Source organism: Charadrius vociferus, unplaced genomic scaffold (assembly GCF_000708025.1).
Source record: "Charadrius vociferus isolate BGI_N301 unplaced genomic scaffold, ASM70802v2 scaffold183, whole genome shotgun sequence".
In the NCBI taxonomy this organism is placed as follows: domain Eukaryota; kingdom Metazoa; phylum Chordata; class Aves; order Charadriiformes; family Charadriidae; genus Charadrius; species Charadrius vociferus.
Genome location: NW_009648250.1, coordinates 3,635,960 through 3,654,028, shown reverse-complemented (window position 1 = coordinate 3,654,028; position 18,069 = coordinate 3,635,960). Strand labels below are relative to the sequence as shown.

The following is an 18,069-nucleotide window of genomic DNA, read 5'->3' as shown; positions in this document are numbered from 1 at the left end:
CCCTACAGAGGAAGGCTAGGACAGTCCATAGTAGACCCAACTAAGTCTCCACATCACAAATATTAAAGTGTACTTGTGCTGCAATTTCCACTGAAGAACTAAAACTTACCTACAGTCAATTTATTTTAAAATTTTGAATGTATTTGTATTAAGAAAATACCAAGCAGTGCACTAGGACACAAGACAAATAACAGAGGCCTACAGAAAACAAGAACCATGGTTCTTCAGTTCTCTCAGACATGAATGTCACTAGCATAAATGCAACAGAGGCTGGTATCTAGCCTGACTCCACCAGTTTGCAGCTGTTAACAAAACAATAACACATACTGCTATGAAGATAACTGCATTTTACAAATATGGGAATGTTATACACTATAACAACATATATTAACTGAGTGAAAACAAGCATTGTACTTACCTAATTCAGCAGTACAAAGCTATTTAACCCTTAAGCATTGACATAGGAGTTTTTATTCTTTTTGTGATTCCAGTAACTGTTTTTATACAAGATTAAGAAAAATTTAGTATTGATTTTAGCACATAAATTTTGTGCATGGTTAAATGTTAACACCTGTTCAGCTGCTGAATACAATTACTGAATTTCCAGATTCCAGTCATATTTAAGCCAGATTCCAAAAACCTCTAATGCTAAGTCTCATCCACCCTGCTAGAGCACCACATTATTTACTTTTCTGTAGACTGAGTTATCACAGCCATAAAATCTTGTAAGAGAACTACATAAGAGTAATTTTACAATGAAGGTCAGTATTAAGTACTACCTGTTTTATTTCCTCTAATAAAACTATTGCAAAATTGTGAGGAAATAATTGTTTTAGAAAAGGCATTATGTAAAAGTGGTGCCTTTTGGTGTAGTTAATTAGGTTTTACAAAATTCTCTTAAGGGAAAAGACCAAATGATGATACAAATTCCTCTGAAGCTCACTTAGCTTTCAGTCATTAGCACAGACTGAAAGCAAGTTAACAGAAATCCTCATTCTTTTTTTCCCAGTAGGCTTGAGGATGGCGTCAGCCAAAAGTTACTTAATCGAAAATTGAGAAAATGAATTAAAATCTGTGTAATCAAACCGAGAGTTTCTAATTTATTTCACTGATGCAAATGCTGTAACCCATGCTTACAGTTCTTTGTTGTTTTGTTCTGTTTTTTGCAAATAGGACATGTATAGGGACAAACAACTCCAAGATCTCACTTCTCCTCCACTCAGAATATCGTACATTTTGTCTTTTGCTTCATCTAATGGGACAGTACTGGAATACCACTTTGCAACTCTGATGTCTATCTGCAAGCATCTTCACACTCACAAGCCTGAAAAATCTTTTAAAGATAGCAGTTTCCACAAATTGCAACTTAAATATATCTTACAAAAGTGGACATGAAAAGTTATATCCTGGAAAGTGAGACGCAAGCCAGGCTATCATAACCAATGTTTGCCACTCAGAGCTGCATACACTATCTTTTCCCACATTAACAGCATCGCTTTTCTACAACACAAGGTACAATTTATCTGCTGATTTGTGGATTAGTTTTTCCATCATTCCCATAGAATTCAGGAAGAAGCATCCCTTCTGCACCATCCTGCAACTTCCTGATATCCTCCAGTTACACAGTACCTGAACAAACTACCACTTCCTCGAGAAAAAAAAAAAAAAAAAAAAGGAGTTCAGAGCAGTTACCACATACCAAGATGTCCAGACGGGCCTGTATGTTCTCATAGGTCATTCAATAGGTTCTGGACCTGGACATATTCACTCAAATGCAAAAACCCCCTCTATCCTCTCCAGTTTCCAAGAGGAAATCCAGCTGATCATTCCGGGATAACGTGTATAGGACAAAAAAGGAATAGAAGGGGATAAGCAATTACCAGAATATGCTAAATTGCATCTATAACATGGTATTACTTTTGAAGCAGACAGAAGTTCAAAAGGGGACTGTGTTCACACATAAGCAAGGGAACATCCTCACAGCAGGAGGCTGAAAACTGGACAAAGGGAGAGACATGTATTTGACAATTTAGGAAGCAATGGACAAAACCACTACCACATGTTAAACAGAGAGAACATGTCACATCTTGCATGATGAGCTATAGAAATATGACACTGAGGACCTTAAGTAGCTTATTGACGCAGTAGAAAAAGGGGAAGCTAGTGAAAGCTAAAGTAGCAGGTAAAAAAATCAAATTAAAATAAAGATCTCTTCACTCCACCATTTTCAGTAAGCAACGTGTATTAAAATAAGAAAAGCACTGCAGTTATTGAGAAGCGAGTGTAACACCAAAGTGTGTATTTTGACTGTGGGAGCAATTAAAAAAAGAAGCTATCTGATGCCAGGAAGGAAAACTTGTATGAATACTTTCTATATGTACTTATGTCAAGGTGCTAATAAAACCCCAAATATAAAAAGTTTACTTGAAGATTTGTGCTGTATGATTGAAGGAATTAATTTTAAAAGTACACATGAAAACTGTGTTTCAGCTCCCATGTAAAACCAGTTTGGAATTGGCAAATGCTGTGATTATTCAGCTAGAAAAAAAAGCAAGTGAAAAACCTCAGCCAAGTTTCAAAAACTGCACATCTTAAAATAATTTTTCTAAAGCATTTAATTCATGACAGATCCAAACTGTAGAGGAATTATGTCCCCTCCCTACAAAATTCAAAATGGCTGAAAAAGTGCTAACTTCTGAAAAACCACTGAACAGAAAAGGTAGTGAAATGAAGTACCACACAGATGATTTTAAAGTTATATTCTATGTGGTGAATAGTACTTGATGTCATAAATGAAAAAATCCTCTCAATCAGTTGAATCAAAATATGTGTTTTACCAATGAACACCATGCTTGTTAAGAATCTTACAAGACAGGTCTAAAAATACCAGGGGTTGTGCCCTATTAAATACTAAGGAGAAGTACTGAGTCAAGTTAGCATATTTCTTTCTGGAGTCACAGCTTATTTTTCAGTATACAGCCTGACCACTGCTATTCCAAATGGTCCATTCCTCCTCGTATCCTTCCTTGATATTATTTCCTCTGAGTGAGCATCATCAGTGCAATTTTCCTCTAGAAACTTCTTCCTTTTTCAAAGTTTGAGCACACAGCAAAATCCTCCCTCTGCTTGACAGCAATCCTTGTCCCCTCTTACTCTTTCAAAGAAGCACATTAACTACAATCTATGTCTATAATGAGTCTCTAGATTACTGTGTTGGCTTGACCCTGGCTGGCAGCTAGACCCCCACCCAGCCGTTCTCTCACTCCCCCTCCTCAGCTGTACAGGGGGAGAAAATAAGATCAAAAGCTCGTGGGTCAAGGTGAAGACAGGGAGATCACTTACCTACTGCCAACGTAGGCAAAACAGACTTGACTTGGTGAAAATTAATTTAATTTCTTGCCAATTAGAGTTGGATGGTGAGAAACAAAGACAAAACTAAAACCACAAGCACAAGGGCATGGGGAACGAGGGCTGTGGTCAGTTCATAATGCTTTAACTCTGACCGTCCTTCCTCACACTCTTGCCCTGCCCAGCATGGATCTTCTCCATGGCTGCAGTCCTTCAGGGTAAACGTGCTCCAGCATGGGCTCTCCACAGGCTACAGCCTCCTTCAAGGCATATCCAGCTGCTATGGTAGGAACCTCCACAGGTTGCAGTGTGGACATCTGGTCTGGTGTGGTCCCTGCCACAGGCTGCAGGGAAAGCCGGCTGCACAGTGCTGTGCTCCAGAGGCTGCGGGGGGGTGGGGTGGGGGGGGTCTCTGCTGGGCACCTACAGCACCTCCTCCCCCTCTTCCTGCTCTCACCTCGGTGTTTGCATGGCTGTTTCTCACACTTTTCCCTCCTCTTTCTCACACACTGCTGAGCAGCATTTTTGCCCTTTAACTGTGTTTATCTTGGGGTGTCACCAGGGCGGTGGAGGGGCTCAGCAGTGCCCTGTGCTGGGTTGGCTGGAAATGTCCATGCCCAATGCCCCCACCCTTGCCATGGACACCCACCCCAATAAGGGTCCATCAAGATCCTCTTGTCTCTACAAGTTATTTTTGAAGGCACTTGGCTTTGGGAGTACAAATATTACAATTACTAAATAAAGTCATTACTTTAATTTTGCAAGGGTTTAGTTTTAATATCATTAACTATTCTAGATGTAAGTCTCACAGTAGAGCAACTTAGAGGAAGCGTTCATTTCTTATAATACATTTTATTAAAAACGTTCTGAAAACCCAAGAGATGTTGCAAGTTCTACTTCATTTTATTTGTAGTCCCCCCCCATCCCAGTAGATCCACAAACCTGGGGAATTAGGGTCAGCCAAAATTCACAACACAAAATTCTGATTTCCCTTTCTGAATTAAAAAATCCAGGCAAAACCTAATAGAAACATTGGACTAGGATGCCTTGCCTTTCCTTGCTGCTATTCTTTTTAGTTACATCAGCTGGCTAGTTGGTTTTTTGGGGGTTTGTTGGTTTTTTTTTTTTTTTTTTTTTAATAGGAAAACATTTTTGCAAACAAGCAAGCAAACATAACAGCTTCGTGCCTACCAAAACAGAGATTATCCTTTTAGGTGGCAAAGCATGGGACATCTAATTGGTTGCTCATTACTACATTAAAAAGAAAAAACTTTCTCATAATGGCACATTTACACATATAGAAAAATCTTACCAAGAAAATAGGCTTGAAAAGATAAAAGCCTAGTAAGTATTTTTACACTCTTTTCTACTACCTGAATATTTCACTTCAGGTCTTAGGTTAGGATATTTGCCTTTCAAAATGCCTTCCAACACCAATTTTTCTTTTAAATAGTAATTATCTTATCATTCCAAAATCTAGCTAAAGTAGAGGCCCACTGCACCCACGAAAGCAGAAGCATGCTAAGCAGAATTTATTATTAACTTGTTAGCATGCTATGCAAACTTTAAAATTAGCTTGGTCATTGCAAAGTGGCCATTAAAATTAGCAGCCATTGCAAAGAAGCTCTCTCATCTGAAAATCACCTTTTAAAAATCTAGAAGCATATATTCTATGTGTTACTTCGGCAGTGAAACCACATTTAAAATCTGAAACCTACGGTCCTCAAAAGCAAACTTGGTCAAGGTGGTTTTCTGCACACCCAGCAGACAGGTTCAGATATAGGAGTGATCATATGAAAGTAATGTTTAGATTTTTTGTGGGGAATCAACTACCCTATAGTCTTACAGTACCTGATTTGTTAATTAATATTTTATCCAATGATTTCCCTGTCAATAATGTGGAAATACTATGTGGTATCAAGTCACACTGTATTGATTTATATGTAAACACACCTCTGACTCATGCTATTCCTAATTGCCTACTGAAAAACCAATGACTTGTAATACCAAGATCTGGCATATAACAAATGTGCACTTGAAATATCAGCTAAACTTTGGTGAAAGACAAGGAATGGCACAGTGTTATTAGAAGAAATGAGGGAAAGACTGAAATATTTGTAAACCAGCATGTGTGCACAGCCATTGCGTAAAGCGATCCATGAGTGACTGTGGATACGCTACTTAAGAGCTCCATGGATTAGTGATGGGTTATTAACAGATTTAGACACAGACCATGAGAAATCCAGATACAATTAATGGGCCTGTCCTGTTTGAACACAGTCTGAAGAAACCTAAACTTTACTGAAGTCGTAAGAACTTGCCTTTAGAACTAGCTATCAGTTAATAACTCCAGGATACAAGATACTGGAAATGGAAGCATGTATGTTGTCACTTTGGTGGGAAACAAACTAAAGAACTGAGGCCCCTGCAGAAAAATGTGTATGATGCTTCTCAGTTCTGCATTAGGAGCAAAATATTTGCATTATCCACTGGCATAATGCATTAGCCATGGAAAAAAAAATAACTATATCACCTGCAAATACATCAGCTTAGAATTGATTTGAAATCACCAAATTAAACTCATTAGGAATCCCATCATACACAGCAAGATGCTAGAGTCATTAATCAGCCAGTAAGCACAGCAACTTTGTATCGACTTTAGAGAATGCAGAAACCCCGTGTGTCACTTTTTAAAAAGTTTATTTTTATAGGACAGTCAAATATAGGAGCAGAAATCACTTATACACTGCTATCCCCCCAAATCACTATTTCTGTACTGATTAGCTTTGCTGTATCTCATACTATGTACTGCAGCATGCCACGGAAGACCCAAAGGCAGCAACAGTACCATATGGATTTCAGAAGAAAACCAGGAGGCAACACTCAGAAAACATACTGTGCTCTAAGACAAAAGCCATGCTTTGCAACACTATGTTGAGCTGGCACAGTACAGCACTCTCGACTCGGACTCACAGTGATGGGAATGGGGAGCTCCCATCCTATGAAAGCAGCAGAGCTGCAGCTAAAGCAGGGGCCTGCTGTACCTGTGAAAGCAGCACACTAAGACTTACGATTAGCTTGGTTTGAATCCAAACATAAGCAACTTAATACAGTACAACTGTATAAGCATTTCTATAAATGCAGTATTAACATTACTAGCAACAGACCTTATGCTAACTATGCAAGGCCCCAGTCCTGATCTGTAAGGCTCATTATCAACTTGTTATGAAAACTGGCTCTGTGAACTAGACCTTGGTACCAGGTGTCTCTTATTAGCACATACAATTTAAACATGAGATAACAAAGGTCTTGAAAACATCGACACGTTCTAAAAGCAGAAGCCCCAGAACCATAAACAACTCATTAACAGTCACTGGAAAAGTGCAGCCTCCTGAGCTGGGAAAGCTGTTTTTGCTCTCAGCAGCAGCATCGGCACAAGGGAAAAACACCCAAACAGCTGAACAACAGGGAAAGGCACCTACTGCAGCCTGGGAAAGTAACACCTCCCTAGCATCACAAGACATACAGTCCAGGACCAGGAGCCTCAATCATTTTATAAAACATGGTTATAAAAGATCCTAAATGGAGGAGTGACAGGTTGGCCAAAGAAGATGCCTACTTCAATTTTGTCCCTGTCCTGTCATCCACCTCCCCCCACCCCTTATTGAACTGCTCTTCAGTCAGGTCACCTTGACCTCAGAAACCAGGACCATCAAGAACAAAGATATCAGGCTAACTATTATGGTACTGGCTACATGGTACTGCATACTTACAGCTAACATAGGACTAAGTCAGATATAAGACTGACTGCTTTGAATACATAATTATAATGGTTAGTGTGTAAGAACAAATACATAGTGATAATTAACAATGTGTAAGAACTAATTATAAGCACAAGGCATGTTGCCAATGAAAGACAGCCTAAAAGCTTTAATTCTTAAGTTTAAAACTCACCTGATCTGTCAGTCTAAACTCTCCCATCATAGCTATCTAACTATATTTTGTGTACATAGAGATCTATACATTCACACGTATTTAGTTGTGAAAGAGCTTAAAAAGAGCTTAAGAAAAAGAACTTCTTTCCTTAAAAGAGAGCAACTTAAAAAGCTTTAAGAATATATTAGAACTAGTCACAATACAATCTGGGCTAAGTGCCTGGAGAGATGGGGTAGCAATTTCTGTTCAAACTGGTCCTCTTAATTGAGGAATGGTGGACTTCAATTGAGTGGAAAGACACACTAAACAGACTAGGAAGTGGCTGAAGTCAGACAGAGTACTTGATCTAATCCACATAAACTGGAACTCATGAGGAACGTGGCAAAAGCAGCAACCAAAGCACATGCCTAAAGGAGGAGGCAAAAAGATTGAACTGGGAGAAGCAGAAACAACATTAACGTAGTCATGTGTAAAGAACTATTCTGAGTGTATGAACAGAAGTGAAAGGGTGGTAAGCGACCAACTTTAGGAAGCAGCAAAACAGGAGATGGTCTGGTGCAGCTGCACATTAGTAGATAAAAAAGACTGTTCTGACCTTTTTACTTAGCATTCTAGGAATGCATACCAGAAAGTGAGGTCTGGTATTATACAAATCCTCAATAGAGATGTTAAAAATGTCATTAATGGCTATCACAAGACAGATCACAGACAGAACAACAGCAGGTTGCCTAGCAGGACTGTTGAGCAACACTAAAACGCCAGAGGGGGGTAACATATGAACCAACTGTATCCATTAACAGTAAATCAACTATAAGTCAATCTTATGAAGATGCATAGAAATTCAGATTGAGCAAGAATAAGGACTGTGAATACCTCAGGAAAATTTGCTGAAGCATAAAATCATAGCTTTAACCCCAAATGCAAACACTAGAATTATTTAAGGCTTGGTATAGCATCCATGAGAAATGCTCCACAGGATGAAAGTGCTCCGATAGAAACCATGGGCAGGAATTATGATCCTGAAGTAGATGTCAAATCATAAACACTGTTAAAATTTAAATAATTCTCAAAAGAAAAAGGAAAGTGGGGGAATGATATTCTAATTGATAATAAAAAGTTGACAGAAGTTATGTTGGATTACAGCCCTTATTTCAAGTGTGTTGTAACAGATTATTATATTCAAGTACTAAGGCTGAATTCTTCAGCAATATTAAGTAATCCTAAAATATTTGGTTAATATATGTTATTGGTTTTTTTGACATCTTAATTATTATGGAATTCTTCATTATAATATAAAGAATAGTCTCACCTGAGCTGATATAGATGTGTATTTTTCCACTTCTGACTTAATTTCCTCAATACATACTAAGGAAGAAATCTTCCATTTCTCCACCTGACAAAGAACTGCTTTTTGCTTCCCAAGGATATTAGCCCTCTGTAACACTTTGATAAATACAGGTCAGTGTTCTGACATTTTCACTTTGAACATTAACGTATTCATTGCTGGTTCAGATAACTCAAAGACACATACAAATTTGTACAGAGGATGTGAACACTAAAAATAATTGTCCAGGAGAATCCCACGTTCCAATCAACTTGTGCCTGCTGCGCCAGCATTGGCCAAGTGTCGACATCTCCTCGGCATCAACTCCCTCTCTCTCCCTCACTCTCCTATTGCTCTTTGGCATTTTCTTCTACAGAATACAATCACTTTGGGCCTTTCGCATATGAGTAAGCATTCCTGACCACACCTGCCTCTGCCTAGAACATCCGTTCAGATTTCTCTCCCATTTAGCCAAGATTTTCCACCACTCTGGATTTAGCTAATTGATTATTTATGCAACACACCAAAGACTAAAAGTACCAGTTGCCAAGTGTCCTAAGTAAACCCCTATCTAGTTAGGGCTTGTATTCTATGTCTTAGTTTACCCAGGTCATCTTTTTAGTAGCAATTAAGGCTGAGGAAGCACTTCATCAAATTACAGAAAATGAATTATTTAATTAAATGCTCATCACTTCATACTAAAACAGATTGTTTTCCAACCTCAGACAGTTGGAAACAATATTTTCACATGCAATTAGCAATTATTACAAATTTGCTGCTATGGTATTTCTGCCCAGGGCACAGATTTATAGTTTAGCCTTTTTAATAACAGCTTTCATGAACTAAGAGCTATCAGTTCCCATTCAACTTAACTAGCAACAGAATGAATCAAACCTATCAGTAGATAAAAACTGCAATTATATCATTCTTTTATCACAAGCAGGTCTGTTAGCAAGATCAAAGTGTAGAGCAGTAGCTAGAAAAAAGCAAATCCAAGTTTACCCACATTAGTCCTCCAAGTGGGTCAACTTCTGTAAGCTACCACTCCAACTGCTTCTGAAATACTGTTACATTTCACATTTTATAAAGTTTAAAAGAAACATGCCAATGTACTGCTAATGTCAAGGTAAACTTTTTAGTCTGTTTTGCAAGACATGATTCTTCAAGCTACAAGTATTTTAAATAATACTATTATTTGTCTAGCACTGACACCTCTTTCAATTAAAAATACACATCTTTATTCTTAAACTTAAATATTTGTAGAGTTTAAAGTTTCTGTGAAAAAAGGTTTCAAAGGAAGCTTCTGTATCTTTTTAAATTGACAAATGCATGAATCATACTCTGTTAACTTGTCAATCTATTTTTTAAAATGCCAATCTGTACTTCCTCTCATGAGTGCCAAATTATTAATGGTGGCCAGTGTCATGATACAAATAAACCACAAATACCGCTACAGTGAGGAAGGGTGGCTGTTCAACTATCTATCTTTAAAAGGTGGGGTAAGTTTTTTTTTATTATTAGCAGCTGATTACTAGAAAGAACCATCTCACTCTTTCTTCAGACTATGTGTAAGGAAATGAGAAGCTTTGGAAAGTGCCTGTTTAGCTCTTTCACGCGTCATGTTTTTGTTCTTCTTGTAAACCAGAACACATGTTTATACCAGCACTAATTTATAACATGAATAATTATTAAGTTCTTCACAAGAGCAATTTAAACTAAGACAATTCACTAAGCTGTCTCTCTCAGGAAGACTTCAGTTTTCTATCTTCTTGCCTATACTGAGCTCCAAGATATTAACAATAGATACTCAAGAAATCCACCCTTTCAGAAGTCCATTCTGAAGGGAAATGACTTGCAACTCATATCTTAACATAAAACATCGTTACTGCCTTCATAAAGCAACAGTGCTTTTTAATTACTGTTTCTGGAAAAAAAACAAACTAGTTTACTGAAAATATCTCCATTACGCAAACTGAATTTATTGCTCAATGCCGGTCCAGATACTTCCACAGAACTGTCTAAACACTTCTTTACAAGACAATAAAAACACAGTGTTCTAAAAAAAAAAAAAGATACTAATAACCAATAGAATGTTTCCATTAAGATTTTGACTTGAGTATGCATCATTACAGTACAACCAAAACCAAGGAAAATCATTGCATCACAGTTATTGCCTATTTTTCTACATAAACAATATGTACAGAAAGGAAGATGAAGATCAACCACTGGATTAGAACAACATGGGAAGTATGAATCCTATCCGAAGAAAAGTAGAAGTTTAAGGTGAAACACCAGCTTTTGGAACTCCTCCTGTAAACATAGTCACCTCTAGTGACAAAAAAATACAAGGTTCACACATGGCTGAGTTTAAACATTCTTAAAATTTACCAAGCATGACATTTCTCTAAGCATTTTTCAAGATTCTCCATATGGATCCATACTGAAGAGCTATCCTGACTAGCCAAATTCTTTCTGGAAAAAAACATAGAACTCACAAGATAAACACTTCACTGTTCAGATCTGTAAACAACTTTCAAACTCTATTAATATAAATTACCACCAGGATTAAATTAGTGCTGGCCTTTCTGTGAGACTGCCTGCAGCAGGGGGCAGAGCAGATGACCTCAAGAGTTCCCTTCCAGCTTAAGTTATTCCATGCATACCACGTTATTCTTGATGCATCACGCTGTGACTGCATGAGTTAGTGCAAGTCACTCTGTACAAAAGCCACAGTGGCACTATCAGAACAGGCACAGTAATCAAGGAAAAGACAGTACAAGCTGAAAGGCCAGTTTGCCTGGAAGTTGGACTTCCAGCTCGACAGAGCATTTCTGTTTGTTCTTTTAATGACAGAGCCTAGCCCTTCCAATTCCAAAGCTGAATCCCACAGATCCACCCCTACAGGACTGCCATCACCACCCACTCCTAACCGTGTACACAGAAGTCCCCATTGAAAGTTTGACTGTAGGAATGAAAGAACTACAGAGTTTTATAGTAAGGAAGGGTATATTTAAAAAACACCATCTGGCTTTCACAAACAATTACAGCAGTAATTTAGGATGTCCAGGCTAGATTAACATAATAAAGCTTAAATCTGTGTATATCTTTTTAGGATACCTATAATTTCTTCTCATCCCTGGACCACACAGCAGAACTTTTGACTTGAGTTCAAGCCTCCATACTGTTATAAACCAATTAAACACCTTCAAGATGTTTTTCCTTATCTGGCTAAACGCAACTCAGAGTCATGTATTGACTGTCATTGTCCTCCCCCATAACTTAATTCACATGGCGAGTTCTTGACAGTTCATTACTTGATGTAATCCAGTGAGTATACAATAAATATTCATCCTTTAGTCCTCTATTCCAGAAGAAAAATCAGCTCTTTTTGGTCCCAGTGGTTAATATAGCAAGTAGTCCAACCAGACCCCATCTTTTTCATTCAATTAAAGACTATTGTCACAGGAACCTGCCTGTTTTGGAGGGATGACATTATAATTTTATATTTGAAATACCCGAAGAAGCTATTTTAAGAAACTAATTTACCAAGTCTTCCTCATTAAATAAAGAAGGGAGAGACAAGTGTCTTCTTGTAAAATAACCCTGTAGAATTATCCATCTATCAATCTCTGCCCAATGTGATAGGAATAATAAAACAAGAGCAGAAGCAACTGCAGCTTTCTGAATACAACATTCATGTCTCAATACTATGACTTATCATTAGGGCAATCTTTGTTGCTAGAAGTACAGTAAGACTACTCAATGACAGCTTTGTGCTTATACATCAACAAAACACAGACATTCTATACTACTAGTAGCATTATTTACACACACAGAAAATCATTACATTCCCTGTTGAATACAAACGTGCATACCTAATCTGAGTGCCTAAAAGCAGCCTTAATGAAAATCCTACAAGGAAACATTATGGCCATCAACACCATCTCATACCACTCGTGTCCTGCTTCGTACTGAATGAAAACTTACTGAAATACACCAGGTTAGGCGATAGGTACTTACTATGCCTGACTCTGGATCAGCAAGATCAAGGAAAACTAAACTTCCAGTACAGTGAAAAACTGTTGAAAAATATTCAAGATTAAGATTCCAACTACATCAAGTCAGTCCTACTGAATATTAAGCCAGTAAGAAACCTGACTGTCCTCTCTACCAAAGTAATCACACGACATACAGTAAAGAGTTAAGTTCCACTGACAGCAAAAGCAGTTTTCACACAGTATCATCTCAACATTTTATTTCATCAGCTATTCATGTTCTCCTATGCATTTAAATACATGCTAGTAAGCTTATAGTTAGGTAAGACATTACAAGGACATGAAATTAAAGATTAACTATGTGCTTTAAACATTTATCTTTGAGCAGAATTAATTTTCTATTGAAAACATAGGTTAAAAAAAAATTGCTACCAAACAACTATGAAACCAGAGGTATTCATGCTAGAAACTGTGGCTTAGTAGAAGAACTCCTGAAAAATAAGAGAGAATAATTGTGACAGTGTCAAAAGTAAATTTCTATATCCTAGAGACATAAAATGATCCAAAAGTATTCCTGAAACTCTAATACTTGCACAACAATCACTTTAACTGCAGCTAGAAATAATTAACACCAGTTTACTAGGTTTCAGAGATGCCATCTCAAGCCACAATCAAGCAATTAAACTGTCAAATACTACTCACAAAGCATGAGCCTGAATGAAAATGGAACAACTAAAATATCAGATTAACTTTTAGAAATGTGCTCACTTTTCATTCTTTCTTAAACTCTGTAGTTTTTCTTAATGTCTGCAAAAAATTCAAGAACTAAAAAAAAATGCAATGATTCAACTTCATGTTACCAGATGTTGCCAGATAGAAGAGCAAAAAAAGGTATCTGTAAGAAGTTCCAGTGTTACATGCTTCCTAGTCAGAAGATAAGCTTGCCAACTTCCCTTCACAAAGTGCAATGTACCAAAACATTCCAGCAGCAATAGCAGCATCACTATAATCTCTCACTCTGCCACCACAACTGGAATTCAGGCTGCTGAGATGTGCTCAACAGCATGCTTCCAGATGTCCCTTGGCCTGCCTCGTTGCCACCACCTTCCTGTCTCTGCCTGGTTGGCATGTTAAGCCTCTTGCTACTGAACTTGAGACATTTTTGGAAGTACTGATCAGAGGCTGGTACTACTACAGACTGACAAAAGTACACTTAAATCATAATTCCTAGAGACTGTTTTTTGTGCAGCATGTATACCTGAGTAAGTCCAATCTTGAGTAAGTTTTAAGAGTATAAGCTGTTTAAAAAAGATTTTTAAAATAAATGAGGTGATCTGTCTTAATTTTTAGATGACTACAATACCTGTCAGACATCTGAATGTAAAAATCTGCTTTTTCTTCACAAGCTTTTTTCCAAAATGCATAGTTGATGTAATCTATCCAGTCTTTTGTTTTTCAACCCAAGACGTGTTTAATAAAATTATATTTGTAAGCTGACTATTAGTAAGAAAGAAAAGTTCTCATTTGTCATCCTTAATTCAGTTTAAAAAAAACCAAACACAGCTGGTGGAATAAGAACATATATAGTAAGATTTGACGTTATTGCTCTACATTCCTACTGTACGTTAACTCGTGTGCTACACAGAAGTCCAGCTATTTTTTCCCCAAATCACATAACTGGACTGACTAACAGTAACACAGAAAAGCTACAGCATACTTTTTGGCAAGCATTATTCATAATTAATACATAATTATGAAAGCCACAAAAAGCAGATTTTTTTCTTTATCTTCTAAGGCCAATTCATCTTCATGAGATTTCACTTATACGTAGATTTTTTATTCTTACCAGTGTAATAATAGATCTTTTCGCATTAGACAAAACCAGCAACACACTAACTTGTTCAGAGGAAGAAGCATGTGGTAAAACATTTTCTTTTGGACATGTTCTACGGAGTCATGTTCAGAAAGTACAGTCAAAGAACTACTATCTTCTCTCTTTAGTGCAAAGACTGACAGCTGGTACCCACTTTGGGAAGCTGGTCTGGGGTCTTAGGCCAACCCCTGGAAAAACTTTGCCGCCTCCACAGGCAAACTGTATCCTTACCCACAGAAACCTCTAACATAAGAGATGAAAAGCTGCTTACTGCAGCCACAAATGAGAACAGCTTGTTTTCTTATTAGGAACTCCTTGCCCTGCTCCACAGTGTTCCCTGATACCACTAATTTTCATAATAGATGACTGAATAGAATTTGCCATACCCATGTTTGCTTTCACCAGACATTAGCCTACAAATATGTAACACCTCAAAACATGAAGAGATGGCAATAATGAAATAGCACTTACTGTAATCACAGCCTTGCTCAGACAGATAGAGCCTCTGCAGCCATACTCCGTTTCATCTTCAGACTTGTAATAACTGAGTGTGTTGCTTTTCAGAACTACCCACCGATCCTGCCACCCATGAATGTAGTTGGTCCACTGTAAAAAAAAAATCCAAAGATCAGCTAATAGAAAAATAACAATAAAAGACAATGTGGCTGCTACTTGTCAGGCTTTCAAGGACCAAGAGAAAAAAACAACTTATTTTTAAAAGTTCTTCCCAACTCAGAACTTTATTCTGCTCAGAGCTCCTAAAATAATTTTACAAACTCCTAAAGGTACTAAAAGCCAGTTGTTTCAAATGAACAACAAGTAAACAGATGTCTTGATTGCAAGTGCATGGCCAAGGCCAGTTAAAATAAAGGTAATAAACATACTGATAACACAAATTGGGGGGGGGGGATCCAACATTAATCACTAAGGTGAGTTTAGCCACCTGATTTAAAATATGGAGTTAGACCAAAAGCCAAACTTAAGTAGAACATGATATAATTTATTTCATATGAAAGTTAATTTCTACAAAACGATTTTAGTAAATTACCTAGTTCTCCTCATAAAAATACAAACAGCATAGTATTACCCCACAGCATAGTATATAACTATTGTAGCGCATGGAGTAAACAGTTCTTTATCAATTTACTATTGCCCATAAATATTGCTTTAGGTTTTAACTCCTAACAACTTCCTCATTAATAAGACACTTGCTTATCAGCAGACATCCAATCATCCTTTTGTTATTCAGAATTTTCTAGGGACTGATATTCCAGGAACAAGTCCTGGATTTATCCTACAGAGAGCTAATAAAAAGTGACTAAAAGTTCTGGTTATCAACCTTGTATTTGCAACATCTTCCCAACTGCACTTCATAGAATCAAACAACACTGATAGAGGATCAGGGCTGTTCTGTAACTGTGACTATACAGTGGTGCTTTGGTCTTCAATCACAGTGTAAAAATTATAAATTAGATTAAAACTAAATTAGATTAAAACGGAAACAGAAGCATTGAAAATAATTTTATCATACAGGCATTCCTTTGATCATAACTGCCCTTCAACAAAAAGCTCCGAGAAATAGGATCTTTTTACCATTTAAGTCTAACCATTATTCATCATTTTGTAACATATAAATGAGGTGGAAGAAAGCTGACTAACAGGCTCGCTTCCACATTATACTACATGTATTAGTGAATGCATGTCCCATAACTACATGTCAGCCCTAGTAATAACAAGATGAGGTCTAAGGAAAACAAATTCTATAGCTGAGAAATTCCTAACAATTTTCAAGTGTAGGTAAGGCCTTGATTTGCTCTCCAAAGATAAAGCCCTTTTTGATCTCTTAAAACATCAAATCTCTAAGTTCAGTATTTCTTAAAGAAAGCCTCAGCTGTGCTCACTACATGAACTGGTAGCACAAGTGATCATGGAGGTATATTATTTCCTGCCTTCCTCTTTTTCCATCTCTCATGTTCCCAACTCCTCCCAGATATGAAAGGCAGAGTCCAAAGTCATCTTGTGCAAAAGAGCAAGGGACAGAGAGGAAAGCACCTTTCCTTCTCTGACAGAGTTAAGTGAGACAAATATAGCAGTCAGTCTTGTGTTTGCTGTTGCAATCAACACTTGCTGTTGCAATCAAAATGTGCCAAGAATTAAGAGACTCCTTTAAGTATTCTGGGTAGGCACAAGGTTTTGGCAAAGAAAATATGACTGTTCTTTCAAGCATCTAGATTCTTGTGCTTCAAGAAAGACTCTTCCACATCGAAGTTCTTTCTTTGTATCCACCTCAAGGCTTTTTAGTTGTTAGCAGGAAATACAATGGAAAAAACCCTAGAGTTCTGAAACACTTAAAAAGACCAGCAGGACATACTTCTAATAAGCTTCTATTACAAAATTACTTCATTTCCTTCAAAGCTTCTCTCTTTACCAAAGGGCAGAACAACTGAAACACTACAAAGCACACAAGAGAACTGCAGCCTTAGAATTTAATTATACACAATCAGTTATTAAAAATAGATATTTCCTCAGTAGAAAGTTTAGTGTGCTACCATTTCATTCTAATTAGTTTGTCTCAAGTATTAGTGAGGCATCAACTAACAAAAGGTAAACTTATCCCTCAAGCATATTTACGGCAACAGGTTTCACCATACTTGGCTGTTCGGATTACATCCCATGTTCTCACATGAAAGGCAGAGTCAGCTACATTCAGCATAATCATCCAGAAAAATAAAAAGTTTGCACATACCTAAGCTACAGAATGTCAGAAGCCACGGCTTCACCTGCTATGCCAGTAAGAAACAGCAGTTGGCCTTAATAAAGTATTTAATTTTCCAATATAAAAATCAATTACATCCAACAAACAGTAAAGTTTCTAGTGACGGAAGCATCTAATCAAAGGAAAATTTTGCAGCAGAAAAAAACCCAATAAAACTACAGTAAACCAAAACATTTTAAATACTGTAACATCTCACATCCATCTCATCCTCTCCCTCCCCTGTCCACTATTAGATGACAGGACCTTACAAATGAAAGCCGTTCTTGTCTGCTGACCCTTCCTCTCAACTCTGGCACTCGAAACATTTTCAGGCTGGAAGGAGTTCACGGAGTCCCTCACAGAAAGAAGTGTACTAGCCCTGTTATGGCTGTTCTCTCAGCATCCAGGGCTGCTTTATGAGCTCTGTCCTGTGCCTCCTACACTGGCTTGTGCCCAGCCTTATCATCTAAGGCAGGAAGAAAATTCAAAACATAGTCGTTTTATTTTAAAGACATTCCAACATTATTCTGAAGGTACTTTCTGTAATAATAATAATAAACAAATCTGCATTCAAACTTAGTAACTCAATATTCACCTTTCTAGTACTCCTAAAAATAATATCCCCTAGTATCACCCAACGCATACTTGCAAGTCATCTCATTTTCAGTGATAAAAGAGAAAAAAAACCCCAAAACCAAAAAACAACCCTACGTTTATTTTTAAAAAGGGAAACAAGCTTTAGTGCCATTTTCCTTCCGCTCCTCCCCACCGCCCGTATCTCTCGGTGCGGGAGTATTTCATGTCATTGCCTTGTTACAATACTTGGAACTAAAGGCTG

The 18,069-nt window shown here is 37.4% G+C and overlaps 1 protein-coding gene across 1 annotated transcript in view; it reads right to left on the bottom strand.

Annotated features, from left to right (window-relative positions):
* The window catches only part of COL4A3BP (collagen, type IV, alpha 3 (Goodpasture antigen) binding protein), an 85,800-nt gene that overhangs the window by 57,042 nt on the left and 10,689 nt on the right, over positions 1-18,069 (bottom strand). The window contains exon 2 of the mRNA XM_009884301.1: positions 14,948-15,082. Coding sequence (XP_009882603.1) covers positions 14,948-15,082 — 135 coding nt within the window. The remainder of the gene's footprint in view (positions 1-14,947; positions 15,083-18,069) is intronic.